We start from the raw sequence: 18,979 nt of genomic DNA, 5'->3' as shown, positions 1-18,979 counted from the left end.
AATCTGTGGTTTGCCTTCTCTCTTTCTCTCTCTCTCTCTTTCTGTTTCTCTCTCTCCGTTCTGGGCCTGGATGCTCCTTCGGGGCAGGTTTGTTTCAGGAGAAGTCTCGAAGTTTGCAGAACAACATCCGGACCTCATCAGAGAAGAAGAAGAGAGCCTTTAATCTTTCCTGGGGCAGACATACACCTGTGACCAAGCAGGGTAAGCATTATAGATGTGTTGGTGGGGGGTGGGGGGGCTTATGTGATGCTACGGGTTCTGCAAGCATCCATTTGGGATGAGGTTGAGCCATTCTTTGTACAAGTGATCTGGGAGTGGTTGCAAGTGACCTTGGAGGAGACCCAGGTTCAGATGGATGACAGACCTGATACATCCTATAACATCACTTTCTCTTAATGAGCACCTTGGCATTGTGCCCTCCTATGCAATGTTCCTCCTAGAGCCACAAATGCACTCACATTGACTGTTCATGAAGCACAAGTATCACATCCTTTTTTTACAGGGGTCATGATAAGATGTAATGATTGCAAATAATAGCAACTGCAGATCTAATTGAACTTTCCATAAACATGTACAGTGTTATCAGTAGAAGTAGAAACGTCAGTTATGTAAATGTGCAGGTTATGCCTTCAGAACACAAATGCAAGTCAAATAGTGTACCATAGTGGTATTCCTTTGAAATATGCCTGCTATTTAAGTCTTGCTATGCTGTTCCACCACAATGCTAAGAGCTGGAACCCCTTGGGAAATGCTTTCTTTAAAATGGTGACTAGTGGGAATGGAACTTTACTCTCCACCCAGGGATAGTTCCTAGTGCCACAGATCGGTGGGAGTGGGTGGGTGAGGGGGTGGTGGTGCTTGCTGGACCTCCTCATCCAGTGTCCAGGGGAAAAGACTTGCTCCCCCAAAGATGCCTGTAGAATAATAAGGGCTTTCTCAACCTCACACTCATACTACGCAGTACCTCCACGACTCGATCAGGATTGGACGTTTCACCCGCTTCACCGATAGAGTCTGTTAGTAAACATAAAAGAAAGACGTGTCAACCTGGACTGAAGTGAGGCATATCAGGTCCCTTTTCTAATGAGTGTGGTGGTCTGCTCCTTCTTGTGCAACTCAACATGTCTCTTGAGCGGCATCTATCATGGAAGCACTACTTGAATCAATGCAAAGCATGTATTTACCCATCATTGCTGGGAGCGCTGGTTGGGACACAGAAAGAGTGAAGCAGTCCAAGACAGATGGGGCATTTCTCAGACTCCGCCTGCTAGAGTTTTGGGTGCAGCCAGGAGGCCAGAGAGAAACGCTGTGTATTTTTATTAGCTAGCCACAAGGTAACTTTCAGGAGCTCCTGGAGGGGTGGAGCCGAGGAAGCAACCCACCATTGCTTGTCACCTGGTAAACGCACTCATGGTCACCCTACTAAATTCTCACAGGATGGGCTTCCTGTGGGGCTTGGTTTAGATGTTGACCTTTATGCACAGCCTGTCTGGGTTGACCTGTTAGAGAACCTCTGGTCACCACTATCACTCTGGGTGTTCTATGGAAGGTTGAGTATGGGGATGCAACTTCACTTGCAGCCCCTCAATCTTTCCTGAGGTCATGGGGAGCCCTGCCATGTTCATTCACAACACGTATGCCACCACTCCCTGTTTCCTCTGGATCCCATCAGGATTCTGCCGTCCAGATCTTTTTATAAAACGAAAAAAGAAGGAAGTAGAATAAGAAACACACTGGGCAGTGAGAGAGATCGGTTTGGCATCACCAATGCTGCAGTTGCAGCGTGTCGAAGGTCTCACTCCACCTTAAAAGTCTCCACCACAAGACAAATCTTATCATGGACACGTTCGGCACTGCCTCATTACAATACAAGCTAGAACGCGTTGTACAGCTTGACAGCTCTCTATCCTTAAGGAAAATATTGGTGCAGCACCAGCATGCATGGCTGAGATTATAAATAGCGCAACTATGTTGGGTTGGTTTTGGTGCCTACAAAAACACTTGTTTCATCCCCCTGTAAAAGACAGGCTTGACGTTGACATTCTCACCAACTATTGCCCTATATCTGACCTATAGTTCACTCTGCTAAAAAGAAGACTTTGTAGGGCAGATGACTTGGTTGTGGTCATGGACAGGGTCTGTCTTTCACTCCATATCATGTTTGAGCTTTTAGGAGCCTTTGACACCATTCATTATGGTGGGCTATTGGCCTGTCTTTGGGACCTGGGGTCATTGGAAAACATATCTTGAAGGGATCTCCTCCTGTTTGCAGGGCAGGGCTCAGCGGGTTTCTTGCTAGTTGGCCCGGTCCTTTATGGGATGCCACATGGATTGTTCCTCACCCTCCTATTGTTCAATGCATACTGTCCGACCTGATTTTTTGAGATGGCCTCGAAATCACTGACAGCTTGCTTCACTGGAGCCTCCATTTGAATGGAGACAGAATGGCTGAAATTGACCTCATACAAGACAGAGGTGATGATAATGGCTTCGGAGGGATGCTTAAGATTAGGTCAAGGACAGTATGAGCTGCCATAAGTCAATGGTGAGCAATTCCTCCCCCAAACCACGGTAAGCAGACTTGGCATTCTCTATCTCAGCAGCCTTGCCATGTGTGTGCTAATTGCTGCTGTGGTTAAGTCTGGCGTTTCAATTGCAGGACAGTCAGATGTCTGTACCCTGTCTTTCTCTCTACAAATCTAGCAATCATGCACAGAAAGTCAAGCTAGTAGGAAGCAGATGACAACATGTTCATGCCATTCTCCTTTCAAGCATATCCCCCCCAATTTCACATGGCCTACACTGGCTATTGGTTGTTTTCATTGTGAAATACAAGTTTTAATTATGGCCCCCAGAGCTTTGCAAGTTACTGTAGCACTTCGTCTGCAGTTGTGGGGCCGGGTTATGTCAGCCCTGTGTTCAGTGGGTGAGAGATACTGTCTCGCATATAGGCAACATGGCCTCTCGCAAGCTTTCCCTGGCTCACACAGTGATAGGGAGGGCTGGCCAACCAAGGGAACTCTTGGGAGGGGAACATTGCAGTTCAAGATTCTTCCTAACATAGCTAACACTCAATTTTGAAATGTCCGCACAAACAGATTATGAAAGGTTACGTAAAACACTGTGCAGGTAACAGGTATGTACAATGTTCTAGAAAAAGTATTTTCGGCTTGCAAATGCCTTTGCCGTACCATTTAGGGTGACTGGTAATATTCAATGCCCACTTATCAATTTGGGCATACAATTCAGTGGTCAACCCTCCAGTGGTAGCTTAGGATCTGTATTTATTCAACCATGAGTTGTTTCTTCTAGGAATAAACAGGAGATGGGCTGACTCCTGAATGCCTGAGCGAGATGAAATACTAATGCTGCAGTACCCCTCATGTTACATACAGGACCATAGTTAAAGACAGAACTGTCAGGTCTGTGATTGTGGTCAGGCACATGCTCATTACAAAACTGCAAAATCAAAGGGCAACAGTGGCATTCCCAGTCTTCGGTTGAGCAGCGACAGTGGTAGCAAAGAGGTTCAACAGGCAACCAGGTTGACTGACAACCCACCCTAAAAGGAGTAGCTCCAGAGGAGATGGCAAACTGCTCATTCTGGGGTAAGGTGTAGCTCTGATGTTAAACACTTGTATGGCTGCAGTACCGGGGATGTCCAGCGGTCGCAGATCAAGTAAGGTCCCATCTCCTCGGAGTTCCAGCGATACTTTCAGGGTTCTTTGTTGTTGCTTGAGTTTTCTAATGGCAGGCTTCCAGGGAAGTTCTTTATCAGTTCTCCGGGTATTGCGGCGCTCCCGACTCTTTATGTCCAGTCCACGCAAGGATGGGCAGCTACGATCTCTGGAAACAGGTGATCTTAGATACTAGCAACCCGTCTGTCCACCGGGTTAGAGGCAGGGAGCGCCACTTTTTCTGTTTGCTCTGGTCGTCACTGAGACCTGGCAAACACTGGAAGAGCTTTGTCCTTAGACAGGTCCTCCTCACAGTTGTCTTCAGTACATTTCCAAGACAGTATGACAGAGGGTCCTCTTAGACTTCCCTGGATTGAGTTCAACATAGTACTGATGCAGACTCCCATGCAAAGTGGAAACATTGGGAGCTCAGCAGACAGTCAGTTTCCAAACACAGGGGTGTATCGCTCCAGGCATTTGCCAGGTGCCCACTCACTAGAGAGAGGGCTGTCACATTCACATTTTCCTGTGATGCTTCCTTGCAAAATGTGGATTCCCCAGATTACAGACACCATTCAGTCACCAAAGCTAAGGGTAGAGGTGCACTCATCAGTATTCCAATATGACTTGAACTTAGATAAGCCTTTACGTGATTAAACCAATTTCAGGTGCTCCCTAGTAGAGCTGTACAACCAGATCTGAAAATTGTGTAAAAACTAAGCACCTTGAAAAAACAAGGTACAACCAAGGACACATACAATAACTAACCAGTTATAAATTTCAATTGACCAAATAAGTCAGCAATGTTTACTAAGTTTTTCGTTTATATTGATTTCACATATTAAACAAATTTACATGGTATACAATGTCTGTAAAAATAATGATACCATATGACTTCACATAAATATATTTATGTCATCTTATTATGTATCTCTTCAAGACTTTCAAAAGAAAAAGGAAAAACTTTAGAAAAACCACAAAATATTTGTTTCACTGTTCACTTTCACAAGTAAATTCAAATTCATTGGGTGATGAACCTCTTCCCCATTTGTTGTCCAAACAATCTGATAGGTTGATGTCTTATGTACCTATCTTTTACTACGCGTTTCGGGCTTGAAATTGCCCTTCTTCAAGTAAGGATTATTTGGGTTGTCTTTTAAAGTGTTTAAAATGTTCAAAATCTTATTACTTAGTAAATAAATTCATCAATCTTCATCCACAATCTCTTAGTTCTGAAAACCTCCTGGTCAGTACATCAGCTGTATCTGAGCGCAAATCTGTGGCTTTGTAAGGCCACTCTTTGTTCTTATGTGTTGCTCCGTTCTCTTCAGAGACCTGAAAAGAGACGTATCTTAGTTATCATTATGCTGGATTTCTTTAGCTTATAGTGCATGGAGTTTGTGTGGGAACAGGTGCAAAGATATGCGCTGGGTCCCACTACAAACTCCTCCATTAGAATGGTTCTGATTTTTCACTTCTTGCGATTCTATACTCACTTGGAATTATGCCTGTGCCAGCTCTAAGCGTATTAATATGAGCAGGATCCTGTTTAATGTTGGAATCTGAAATGAGATACATAGTTCTCATTTAGTATGCAATTGGGTGTTTATCCAATACATATGTGTAGTCACCTTACAATTGTTAATGTCATACCTTGAAAATCCAATTGGGTGTGGACCCCTCCGGGATGACTTTTTCGTTCATAGTGCATCAACTTTTGTGCTTCCCCTGTTGTCTGAACTGGAACTAATTTATGAGACTTTCCCCACCACGGGGCTCCATCTAGCAAGAAATGGTAAATGTGTAACTTAGCTTTAGTGGTTAAAGTATGTAATTATTCTCCGACTGCAAAATACGTCTGCCCATATCCCCTTACCTTTCATTCACTGCGAGGCTCGTAATGTCTTGGAAAAGTTCCGGTTGGCAAACCGCGTTGAATTCGACTCATGTTAACCACTATGTCAGTGCTCCTCTGTCGCCTCTAATCTACGTACTTAGAGAACTCCTCTCTCATACACGATCTGCTCTTACGGTCGCGCGTAACTGCCTGTATTCACTAGGTGTACATACAATTAGTTTCCCTATAGAAGTAATATGCCCGACAGCCCTGTCGAGCCGAATTTGCTTACTTCATGTTTGTCTATACAGCTACTGATTGTAGATCGCAGTGCTTTCAATCCGCCATCTTGGGTGAGTATACTCTTTATGTTAACAGCCCCATAGAGAAGGGGAAACCAACATGCCACAATGATTGTGTATATAGGTCATCTTCATTCAGATTAATAATACTTTTTTTTGGGAATAACGATTTAATTTTGCTAAACATTTTACAAGTCTCACTGGATCAGCCTATTTTATATTGGAAGTACAGTAATTACTCATAATGGGAGAACCCAATTCACATATTTTTTGATTGCACGTTCATTGTTTTAGTGTTATAGTTAGACATGATTTGCATTCTAAATATATACGAGACAAACAGTTACTCATAATTTTTACAATTTCACTTCAACAGTTATTAACACATACAAAATTATCATTTCTTTTCATTGGATCCGAACAACTTTCAATGTGGTTGTGCACATCCTGGGTGCTTAGTATCTACAAGGTTCTTCTACTTGACCACACAAATACATCAGATTCCTAATAGGCATATTCTGATTTCTTTTGAAATTCCTTATGAATCACAACACACTACTATGGTGTCATGTAGTGTATATTTTTTCTATACGTAACAGGTCAGATCCCAGTCTAAATTCATACCCTTGGGGTGCATTGAATCGAGTTTGTCTATCCAGTAGGGTTCTTTTTGTTGTAACAATTTGGTGAGGTCGCCACCTCGTCTAGGCAAATTCACATGTTCTAAGATGATAAACTTAATCTGTGCCACTGTATGATTATGTTCTCTGAAGTGTGTTGCTACTGGGGATCTTGGTGAGGATATTTATTTATTTATTTATTTATTCAGATTTATTTAAAGCGCACGTCAGCCCGGGGGCATCGTGGCGCTGTTACATGAATACATACATAGTCTGGTTACAATGGAAGGAAGATGGTTACAAAGCAATTTTCATTACAGGAAGCATTTCGTATCGAACACTTTTCGTATCAGATGTGTGCGAGCTGAGGTGGGTGAAGGGAAGGTGGAGTTAGTTGAATAGCGTGGTTTTGAGGGATTTGCGAAAGAGATACAGAGATGGTTCTGCTCTAAGCGCGTTGGGGAGGGCATTCCATAGCTTAGGTGCTATGTGAGGGAAGCCAATGCCGCCGGCTTTGGCTCTTTTTACAGTGGGTACTTGGAGTTGGTTGGCGTGGTGACTTCTTCTGGGGCGGATGGAGGAGTTCTTGGTTATAGTCTCAGATAGGTAGGGGGGTGCTGTGTGGTTGATGCATTTGTGTGTGAGGGTGAGGATTTTAAAGTTGATCCTTTCCTTGACTGGGAGCCAATGGACGCGTCTTCTGGCCTGTGAGATATGGTCAGTTTTGGGCATGTGTAGTGCAGCACGGAGGGCATTGTTTTGCACTATTTGGAGCTTGTTTAGGTTTTTTGATGAGGTGCCTGCCAGGAGGGCGTTACAGTAGTCCAGTCTGGCTCCTATAGTAGCTCTGGCTATGGAGAGGCAGTTGGGCGTGGTGAGGTAGGGTTTTATGGCGTAGATGAGTTTGGTAGTCAGAGCAGAAGCTGAGGCAATGGCGCTGGTTTGTCTTGTCATTGAGAGTGTCGCGTCAATGTAGACTCCTAAGGTCTTGACGGCAGAGGAGACAGGTATGCTAATACTGTCGATGATCAAGTGCGAGTAATTGGGGCTGAGTTTGGTTAGAGTTTCGTTAGGGGCTAGGATGATGATTTCGGTTTTGTCTCCGTTTAGGCAGAGGCCATTGATAGCCATCCATGTTTGGATAGTTGAGTAGATTTTGAGGAGGGCTTCTGAGTCAAGGTCGTAGTCTCCAGAGAGGGGGAGGAGGACCTGCGTGTCATCAGCGTAGTTGGTGTACGCTATGTTGAGGGAGTCCAGTAGGTCAAAGAGGGGTTTGGTGAATAGGTTGTAGAGGGTCGGTGCGGTGCAGGACCCTTGTGGGACTCCACAATTGATAGTGGTGGGGGGGGCGCTATCCTGGTCAGAGTACACTTTCATGGCCCTGCCTTCAAGGAAGGATGTGATCCATGTGGTAGCCTTGTGAGAGAAGTGTGCAGCATTGGAGAGGTGCGTTGTGAGAATGCTGTGGTCGACCAAATCGAATGCTGCAGAAAGGTCGAGTAGGAGGAGGAGGGCAGGTTTGCCTGTGTCCATTATTTTAGTAATCTGATTTTTTAAATCTAGAAGAGCAGTTTCAGTCCCATGGCCTTTGCGGAAACCTGACTGTCTTTTGCCTAGGATGGTGTTTGTTTCCAGGTAGTGTTGGATTTGATTGTGTGCAGCTTTGTCCAAGATTTTAAGGAGAAAGGGGACGGTGGTGATGGGGCGGTAGTTGTTAGGGGAGGAAGGATCAAGGGAGGGTTTTTTTAGGAGCGGGCGGACCCAGGCTTCTTTTAGGCATTGTGGTACACTTCCAGATGTGAAAGAGGCATTGATAAAAGCCGTGATGATGGGGGTGAGGTATTCTGCGCTCTCTTTGATTACGGAGGGTGGGCAGATATCCCCTTTGCAAGTGGAGGGTTTGATTTTTTTAAGGAGGTCATTGACTTCCGTCTCCGAGACTTCTCTGAAGGCAAAAAGGGGTGTTTGTGATGGGGAGTTGTTGGTGTGAGGTATGGGCGGGCAGGTGGGGGTGTTGAGAGCTTTGCGTTGGGAGGCTATTTTGTCTTGGAGTGATTTAACTTTGTTGAGGAGAGCAGCCTGGATGCCTGTACACCATGCTTCATCCTTGATGATTTTGTCTGGGCTAGAGGCTGGTGTGGTGAGTTCTTTGAATATGGAGAAAATTTCTCTTGATTTGGAACTGGCATTAGTGATTCTCTGGTTGTAGGATTCGGATTTAGCAAGGAATATGGCTTTTTTGTAGGTCAGAGAGATCTCTTTAAAGTCTTTAAGCGAGGATTGATTAGGCGCTGCTTGCCACCTGGTTAGGGCTTTGCGTTTCTTGGTGCGTAGGACGGATAGTTCTTCAGTGAACCAGGAGTTGCAGTGCATAGATTTTTTCCCTTTTTTTTCTTTTAGCGGGGCAATGAGATCGATGGCTTGAGTGAGTGTGCTGGAATAGATGTTGGCTAGAGATGTAGGGTCAGTGGGGAATGGATGCTTGAGTTGTGAGGTATCAAGGAGAGGGGCGAGGTTGGCAGCAGTGAGTTTTTTGGAGCTTCTTACTTTAGCGGGTGGGGCATGGGTTAAGGTTTTATGAGTAGGCGTGGTAGGAATGGTAAATTGGATGAGGTGATGGTCCGTCCATGGAAGGGCTGAGATGGAGGTAATTGCCGATGAGCAGTTGTGATCAGCTAGCCAGTCAATGGATCTGCCTTTGCTGTGAGTGGGTGCAGTAACTTTGTGTTCGAACCCCATGTTAGATAATTCTTTGGCTAAATTTGCGGCTGCTTTGTCCTTCGGGTCAGCTAAGCCAAGATTAATGTCCCCTAGTAGGATGCTTTTGGTGGTGCTTTTGAGGTTGTTGCCTATGTTTTGGAGGAGTTGATTTTGGTAGTCAAGAGGAGATCCTGGTGGTCTGTAGGTGATAAAGAAGTTTATGGTGCAATTAGGTGAAAGGGCTAGTTTGGCAGTGAGGAGATCGGCGTTATTGTCCCATTGTTGATTACACATTCTTATGGAGAGGGTGTCCTTGAAGATGAGGGCTACGCCGCCACCACTTTTTAAGTTTTTACGGTCCTGTCTAAGGATGGTATAGTTTTCAGGGAGAGCGAGGTGAATGGAAGGACTGGAGGCTTCATGGAGCCAAGTTTCGGAAATGGCAAGTATGTCGAGATTATGGGTAGAGATATTGATTTCAATGGCATGGGCATGGACAGAGCGCGCGTTGATGAGGGCGCATCTTAAGTTTGGATGTAGAGTGTGTGTGTTGGTGGTGCTGGGGGTGGGCGGTGTGAATTTGGGTGTGTGAGGCTTGGGCGTGGCACATGCAGCGTGATGAGAGCTAAGGTAGTGAGCGTGGTCAGGGAAGGAAGTCTGGGCGGCTGATGTATGGGTGCGAGAGCTGAGTCTGTATTTCCTAAGGAATGTGGAGTGTGGAGTACTGCGGAGAGTAAGGAGGTGTTTAGTGCGAGTTCTCAGTCTGCAGAGCCTGAGGTGGAGTGGGTGGTGTCCGACCGGGTCGGTAAGGGAGTTGAGTGTGGGATGGAGTGCAAATGACGGTGTGTTGTGTATGAGGTCTGCTGGAGGGGTGGGGCAAAGGTAGGCATGTTGGTCTAGGTGCGCATGCAGCATGTTGCAGGTGGCCAGAAAGGAGAGGGATGTGAGAAAGATGGAAAAAGTGGAAGGGAGGTATGTAGGCGCTTTGGGGTGTGGGATAGGGGGCTGCATTGGTAAACAAGGGATGTACATGTAAGTGTGCAAAAACGCAGAAGGTCAGATCACAGAGTAAATCAGGACAGTTTGGGGCAGTCTGTATCACAAAAGAGCATTTTGACCAAGGGGCACAACACAACTGAAATGTGGTCTGTAGGCGACCAAGGGGCACAACACAACTGAAATGTGGTCTGTGGGCGACCATAGGGCACAATACAATTCTAGACTGGTCTATAGGCGACCAAGGGGCACAACACAGCTGAAATGTGGTCTGTGAGCGACCATAGGGCACAACACAACTGAAATGTGGTCTGTGGGCGACCATAGGGCACAATACAATTCTAGACTGGTCTGTAGGCGACCAAGGGGCACAACACAGCTGAAATGTGGTCTGTGGGCGACCATAGGGCACAACACAACTGAAATGTGGTCTGTGGGCGACCATAGGGCACAATACAATTCTAGACTGGTCTGTAGGCGACCAAGGGGCACAACACAACTGAAATGTGGTCTGTGGGCGACCATAGGGCACAATACAATTCTAGACTGGTCTGTAGGCGACCAAGGGGCACAACACAGCTGAAATGTGGTCTGTGGGCGACCATAGGGCACAATACAATTCTAGACTGGTCTGTAGGCGACCAAGGGGCACAACACAGCTGAAATGTGGTCTGTGGGCGACCATAGGGCACAATACAATTCTAGACTGGTCTGTAGGCGACCAAGGGGCACAACACAGCTGAAATGTGGTCTGTGGGCGACCATAGGGCACAATACAATTCTAGACTGGTCTGTAGGCGACCAAGGGGCACAACACAACTGAGATGTGGTCTGTAGGCGACCAAGGGGCACAGTATATTTGTGGTTTACCGTGAGGCACAGCACCAGGCATAGCATGAATCATATAACAATCAAAAAGCACAATATAGGACAATGGGTGTCTGGGCCAGGGCAAGGGGCATAGCACGTGACAGGGGTAACAGGGGAGCACTACTGTAGCTAGTTATAGCATAGCAGTTTAACAGTAACAGTACTCACGTGGATTAATGTCCAGTAAATAATCTACATCCGCGTACAATGCGTTAAAAAAGTTTTTACCTTAAGAAGCAGTAGCTCCCCGGAGCGAACAGGGGCAAACAGGGCAGACGGCCTTATGATGGCCTTGGGTGGCCGCCGGCTTCCGCCTGCCGGCGGATGTGTGGGCTTAAAGGCAGCCTACACACCGTTGCTAGGCAACGTGTGATGCCAAGCCTCGCTTTCGGCCCGGAATGGAATGTATGTGCTACAGACAGGTACATGGCACATATCAAATTGTTGACACTATATTGGTGTTTCTGGTTCGGAGACAGTAGGTTCCAGAGTCAAATCGTCAAATGACGCAGTTCACTAAAGAACTCCGAACTTTCATCAGGACTCAAAATGCTCGAGGGCAAAGGAGTGAAGTGTAGTGAGGACGGTTAATCACAAGTCGAGACATAATCGAGCTTTCAGACAAAGGAGTGCAGGAGTGCAGGATAGTCTAACATTCGGTTTGTGCTCTCCCCATCTGATTTTTGCCTTTCTTCCAGTCAGTCCCACGTAGTACAAACCACATGGGCATTTTATGCCATAGATTACATTAGTTGTGTCACATGTAGATGTGTGCTTCAATGGTATTGGTGATCCTTTATGTGGATGGTTAACTTGGTTGCCTCTTATCACATTTTGACAACAACTACAGTTGTTACATGGGAGTGTACCTTTGTAGTTCTCTGATGTATCTTTTTTATGGCTAAAGTCCTATTTAATCAGAAAATCACGTATGCTTCTGCTTTTGCTATATGCAAAGAGAGGTGTTGTCGGAAACCGTCTGGCCAATGTTGGATCAAGAGATAGTAATTCCCAGTTTTTCTTCACAATTTTTTTCACTTTACTACGTTGCTGTGACTATGTGGTCCTAAATACTAGCTCTGTACCAGGTGTTTTGGTACTTGGTTTTAGTGCTTCTTCTCTTGTCATTCTTCCGATTGCATTTCAACTTTCTGCAGACTGTACCCTTTCACCAGGAACTTCTTGGTAAGATTCCTTGACTTCTTTTCAAATTCTTCTTCCTCTGAAATTATACACCGTTATCTAAGTAACTGACTTAGTAGAATGCTTACAATGGTGTTCTTAGGGTGAAAGCTAGATGCAAGTAATATGCTGTTCCTATCAGTACTTTTTGTGAAAACCGTAGCAAGAAATGGTAAATGTGTAACTTAGCTTTAGTGGTTAAAGTATGTAACTATTCTCTGACTGCAAAATACGTCCGCCCATATCCCCTTACCTTTCATTCACTGCGCGGCTCGTAATGTCTCGGAAAAGTTCTGGTTTGCAAACCGCGTTGAATTCGACTCGTGTTAACCACTATGTCAGTGCTCCTCTGTCGCCTCTAATCTACGTACTTAGAGAACTCCTCTCTCATACACGATCTGCTCTTACGGTCGCATGTAACTGCTGGTATCCACTAGACTAAGATACGTCTCTTTTCAGGTCTCTGAAGAGAACGGAAGAAACAAAGAAGAACAAAGAGTCACCTTACTAAGCCACAGGTTTGCGCTCAGATACGGCTGATGTACTGACTAGGAGTTTTTCAGAACTAAGAGAGTGTGGATGAAGATAGATGAATTTCTTTACTAAATAATAAGATTTGAACATTTTATAAACTTTAAAAGACAACCCAAATAATCCTTACCTGAAGAAGTGCAACTTCAAGCTCGAAACGCGTAGTAAAAGATAGGTACATAAGACATCAACCTATCAGATTGTTTGGACAACAAATGGGGAAGAGGTTCATCACCCATGAATTTGAATTTACTTGTGAAAGTGAACAGTGAAACAAATATTTTGGTTTTTCTAAAGTTTTTCCTTTTTCTTTTGAAAGTCTTGAAGAGATACATAATAAGATGACATAAATATATTTATGTGAAGTCATATGGTATTATTATTTTTTGTTGACAGACATTGTATACCGTGTAAATTTGTTTAATATGTGAAATCAATATAAACAAAAAACTTAGTAAACATTGCTGACTTAGTTGGTCAATTGAAATTTATAACTGGTTAGTTATTGTGTGTGCCCTTGGTTGTACCTTGTTTTTTCAAGGTGCCTAGTTTTTACACCATTCAGTCACCAACCAGATTTGGTCCTTGCTTTGCAGCCCCCACCCTTCAGAGGCCATAACCATATATGGCAACATCTGTGCCCCATTCACGCAAAGAGAACCAAGCTAAGCTGTGTGCCCCTGCACGGGGGCATTGCTTCGTATACATCAAGCTTTATTCCACTAGTCATGAATAGGTGTTTTCCACCAATCAGTGGCGCCCACAAATCCTGCGCATGTGTATGGTCACTCACACAGAGAACAGGATGGCCACCTGCTCTAAGATGCACAACAACATTAACTCTGTTCCATATGTGCTACAAGTGCGATTTTTCTGTTTGGCTTTTCTTCCTTGATGTGAATACCACTTTTCTGCTTATATAATATTTAGTAACAATTTAATACATACATTTCTAGTTGACTGATTCATGTGGTGGGAAGGTCTCAGAGAGTATGGCGTTGTGGCGCGTGGGAAGGTTCTATGATGTTTGCTCGCAAAGATTTGCTCATCCCCATGTGTCCACAATTTCATTTTTAACACATTTCCTCACCAAAATAATGTGGGGGGGGAGAGACCCCCACAACCTCCCCACATCCACCCACCATGATTAAATAAGCAAACCCAATCTATATTTGCGAGGAAATGTGTTAAAAAAAGGAGAACAAATGGGCCTGAAAGGAAATGGGCTAGATCGGTGTGGAGAGATGGAGCAACAGAACACATACTGTGGGACTTGGGTTTCCCAGAGTCAAAGGATGCTTGAGTGTAAAACAGTGCAATGTGTGGCTTCCACGTGAAAGTCTGACTCTCGTCTGTCACAGATCCACAGGGCACTGTGTTCACCGCCAGATGCCGGGATGATGGCCCCATGACAATCTACAGGTTCTCCCTCAATGCCAGCCTGCCATCACCGTGGCAACCAGTACTTCCAGGAGCCGGAGAGGCCCCCCCATTCCAGGTGAGATTTTGGAAATGGTGCTACGCGAGCGGAAGGTTCATCCAAACATTAATCTAAAGGGCTCTGTAGATGATGTGCACAGTGCAAGAAATGTGGGAATGACTGGCCTTCTGCTTCTGGAGACCAGCAACACTGACTGCGGACTACACAAGGGTTTTTGCACTGTTAGAGGCCTAACGTAATGACAGAGCAGTGCCTTACAGCTTGAGCCCTAGATCACTGATGCAGCAATTATGGGAGTGAGCTCACTTTAAGGCAGTGGTATTCAAACTGTGGGTCGCGACCCCCTAGGGGTCCGCGGGTGCATCCCAGGGGGGCCCTGAGAGCTCAGCATGAAAAAAGATTTTTTTTTTTTTTTTTTTTTTTTTTTAGATTGGAAGAAATGGGCAGGGGTGGCCCACATGGGCGGGCTGAAGCATGAAACTGTCTCAGGCAACAATGAAAAAGTGGCCCACAGTTGTAAATGGATATTCATTCCTTTAGTCACAGACTGGGCCTCATTACTACTATGGCGGACCAGTAACAACGGTGCTGGTAAGCTACCGGCACCGTTGCTACCGTTCCGCCATAGTAAGAGTTGTGCTCGTGGGTGCTTGACAGCCCCCGCCAGGTCTGACCTCAGCTCGTCGGATGCACCAGCACCGTTATTAACGGTGCCGGTGCATCCGAGCTCCCCCTTCCCATTTGAGCCATATGGGGCTCAAATGGGAATGGGGATCTACCGGCACCTTCGAAAGGGCAATTATCATGTCCGCCTAACTCGGCATGACCTAGTAATTGCCCATTCGCGGGTGCCAGACCCGGATGCAACTCCAGTGGCAGCCGTGCCGGTTTTACCGGCACAGCTACCGCCAGAGTAGTTATGAAGCCCACGGTTTCAATAGTACCCAAAGGGGTGCTTTGTGTTAAAATGTAAGTAAATTGTGATATATTCAGCAACAATGGTCAACATTACTAACTGCATAGTGGCCCCTCACCCATTATGGAGGAGCTAAGGAGCCAGCCCAGTGAAACAGTGAGCACTCCCTCAGCTGCTTTATCCAGCTAATGGAGTGCTCCTGGGCTGGCTGAACTGTCAAAGGGAAACACTGTTTCCCTTTGACAGTTCAGTTTAGTTCCCCAGCCGCACATGCTCACTGAGCCATGCAAGTGCTGGGGCGTTTTGCTTCGCCAGCATTGCATAGCTCATTGGAAATGCTGGCTGGGGCACTGCATGTCTGTATGTCCGAGGGGGAGCTCCTGCGCCTCCTCGCACATACGGACAGAGCAGCTGGAGCAGCACCCACACACAGGCCAATGCAGAAGGTACGTTTATGTTCATTGTTTTTATTTAAACATGTGTATGGATGCGTTATGAGTGAGTGTATGGTGATGGATGCTCATGTGAATGATAGAGTGATTGCTGTATGAATGTGCAGCGCCTTGCATATACACATAATCATGTTCATTGTGTTAGGACCAGTGGGGCCCAGGGGACAGGGATGGTATCTTTTTACCGGACATCTATCATTCAAAACCCTCTGCCTTGTCCACAAGGCTTTCTGGGGCCTCGGTCCAAAATACCTTCAGCTATTCCTCCGCAAATACCTCCCCTCTCGAGCTCTTCACTCCTCTACCTCCAACTCCCTCAGGGTCAGTCGTTTATCAAAGAAACGAGCTGGGGGTAGATCTCCGTCTTCGGCTGGGGCCTCCCTCTGGAACAGCGCCCTGCCACTCTAAAACTTGAGGAGAACCATCTTTCTTCCTGCACTTATCAGACCTACCCTGTCTGCTGCCTTAAACGTAGCACTTGCAAATTGCTGGCTGCACTACCACTGTTTGTTGCCTTTATTATTTATTTATTGTTATTTATCTGTTTCTCCTCTGCTTCGCACTTTCCACTTCTCCCCCCTTCCATGCACTTTTCCCCTCACACTTGCGCGTTCTCAATGTCACTGGGCCTAGTAAGATCGCTGTTTTATTCTCCTCTGTTCCCCTCCCTTGCCTTGTCACGCTCTGAAACACTTGTGTACGAGCGCGATAGAAATAAAATATCAATGCCTGCCCCCTGGACTCCCAGCAACAATTGCAAACTGTTTGGCTATTTACCCATTTTTTGTTAAAAGTATGCTCTACAATGCAACATTTTAACCTATTATTTAAAAAAAAATTCACAGGGGGAAACCCCCCCGAACCTCCCCTTAATGCCCCAACACTTAAAAAAGATTCACCAGCCGCCACTGGCCCTCAGACTGTGTTGGGAACGGGATGGGGGAACCGAGGGACTATGGTGGGAGCACAATGGGCGGGAACCATGGGATAGTGATGGGAGCAGAGTGGGGAGAGCCCTGGGTGTGTGATGGGGTGGGGAGAGACCAGCGACTGGGTAGGAGTGGGATGAGGGAGCCCAGCGACTTTGATGGGAGCAGGTGACGGCGCGCAATATATACTGTCCATTTGGCATTTCTGGGGGGTCCCGACCTGCCCAAATTTTGCTCAGGGGGGCCCTGGCCAAAAAAGTTTGAAGACCACTGCTTTAAGGTATCAGGTAATATTATCCCCACCACAAATATCGCTGTATATATGGTCGTCAGGAACGGCTATAGGCTATATTTTTACGGGGGATAATATTAGGGTTTTTTGGGAGCAGGGGTTCTGGGGGTGTCCCCCGCTCCTTTTAAAATAATAGGGGGGCTGCGGGGGTGTCCCCCGCAGGTTCCATGCCTTCTTATCACCGCAAAAATATGGCGATATTTTTGTATGGCGATATTTTTGTGGGGATATTAACACATGGAACCATTGAACTGACACTGCAGAAGAAAGTGAACACTGTTTAATTTGTATAGCACTGACCAAGCACTGCTGGAGGAGGCTCACACTGCTGAATCCTACAGCATTGATCAGACACCACCTGAGGATGCTCTGAATTCTAGAGGCTTTTAGAATTGACCAAACACTGCAGGGAGAGGCTAACACTGCAAGACTCCTTTAGTAATTTCTAGGCACTGATGGGCGAAGCTTGCACTGCACAACCCCAACAGCCATCAACATACACCGCAGGCAGGATCTCACACGTCTCTGGTTCTATAGCACTGAAAGTGCACAGCTGGGAAGGGTATTACACTGCTGAAGTCCTTTGGCATTGGCAGCACATGTGTGAATGAAGCTGTCACTTCAGGATTCCTTTAGCACTGGCAGAGCGAAGCCCATGGAGGGCATCCTATGCAATCAGATGTGTTTTTCATTGACTGGGTATTTCTGAAGAGGACTGACAAGGATGGATTCATATATTGCATAGAGGGCATTGCCAGAACCAGGCTCACACTGAAGCCACTAGTGGAAAAAACTCACCCTGATGAAGCATTTTACTAGTGGTGGATGAAGTCTTAAGGTACTGTAGGAGGGGCTCACACTGCTGAGGAATATTAGTACTGACCATTTACTGAATGACTGACATGGCATTAGCATGGGGAAGATCATGTTGCTGGCATACTTCGGTACTGTTGGCACTGCACTGGAAGAAACTCACACTGAAGAAGCGTTTTAAATGTGACTTAACGGAGCGTTCCATAGCACTGCATTCTAACTTGCAACCATATAGAAGTGCTGACAGTGCTTCCGTGGAATACTGTGGCTAGTGTACCATGTATTGCAACAATGGGGGCTGGTGTGGATTAATTCAATCGGGCATGGAATAGGGGGGTTCTGAAGATTCCCTGGCTCAGGACTTGGATTGACGTTCCTATGGATTTAGTAGATCCATCCTTGGATGCTTGGTGTTATGGATTCAGGGGATTATTTCTTAAATAGGGAGTTGTAGGGATTCTGTAGACACAAACCGGGTCCAGGGACCTATGGATGTAATAAATCAGCCTTGAGTAGAGATCCCCATGGATTTGGCAGACCATCTTTGAACTGCATCCTGTGGATTGAAGAGATCAGTATTTATGAGTTTTGCGAATCAGGGCATGTGACCGCCAGGATCAGCATTAGTCCTGCCCTTATCTTAGGTATCTCAGGTACTGGATGGTGTGTCTCATATGTTGCTTGGATTGTCTCAGATGTTGGATGGGGTTTCCTAGTTGCAGGATGGCTATCTCACATTTTGGAAGCAGTGTCTCGTGTCTTTGACTGACTGCCTTCGGTGCTGGTTGGGTATCTTAGATGTGGTATCCCAGGTGCTTGGTTGGTATCCCAAATGGTGAGTGGGGATCTCAGATGTTATGTTAGATGGGGCTGCTCAGGTTCTGCATTGGGTGTCTCAGGTGCAGAACGGGCATCTCTGATGTCGAGTGTGGTATCTCAGTGGTGGATGGTTTATCTAAGGTACTCAGTGATTTGCCAGATTCTGCCTGAATTAACCCAGACATTGTATAGTGTACATCACATGCTGCATTGGTCTATATTGCTAGATCCTACATGTCCAGTGCAAAATTGTTTAATAAGGCGTAGGGGTACAAAAGGTGGAATAGTGTATCTCAGGTGTTCTGAAATATCTCAGATTCTATGTTAGTAAGTGTGCTACCTTAAAGTCCTGGATGTTGATCCATGAGAACTGGACGGCAGAAGGGTTCAACTGTGAGTTAAGGGTGTACTTAAGGGCGCATATATCCTACTGCCGCTCAAGCATGGGTTGACAGCTGCCATGCTGTGGGAAGCGTGAGGAGCCCCACTGCAGTTCTGTGGGTTGAGCGGAGAGTCCCTTCTGCTCTGGGTGGGGGGCAGAGGGACAGTTCAACTGTGATTTGAACTCAGGGGAACAGCTCTTGTGCTGTGGGTCTCAAAGT

At 46.0% G+C, this 18,979-nt stretch overlaps 1 protein-coding gene across 3 annotated transcripts in view; it reads left to right on the top strand.

Moving 5' to 3' along the window:
• The window catches only part of DISP3 (dispatched RND transporter family member 3), a 355,755-nt gene that overhangs the window by 221,022 nt on the left and 115,754 nt on the right, over nt 1-18,979 (top strand). For all 3 annotated transcript variants that reach the window (XM_069609930.1, XM_069609931.1, XM_069609929.1), the window contains exons 12-13: nt 88-201; nt 14,077-14,213. In XM_069609930.1, the coding sequence (XP_069466031.1) occupies nt 88-201; nt 14,077-14,213 (251 nt within the window). The remainder of the gene's footprint in view (nt 1-87; nt 202-14,076; nt 14,214-18,979) is intronic.

The sequence above is a fragment of the Ambystoma mexicanum genome, chromosome 8 (assembly GCF_040938575.1).
Source record: "Ambystoma mexicanum isolate Mex_15411 chromosome 8, UKY_AmexF1_1, whole genome shotgun sequence".
NCBI classification, from domain to species: Eukaryota; Metazoa; Chordata; class Amphibia; order Caudata; family Ambystomatidae; genus Ambystoma; species Ambystoma mexicanum.
The sequence above is the reverse complement of the archived record's forward strand: the minus strand, read 5'-3'. Positions and strand labels throughout refer to the sequence as shown.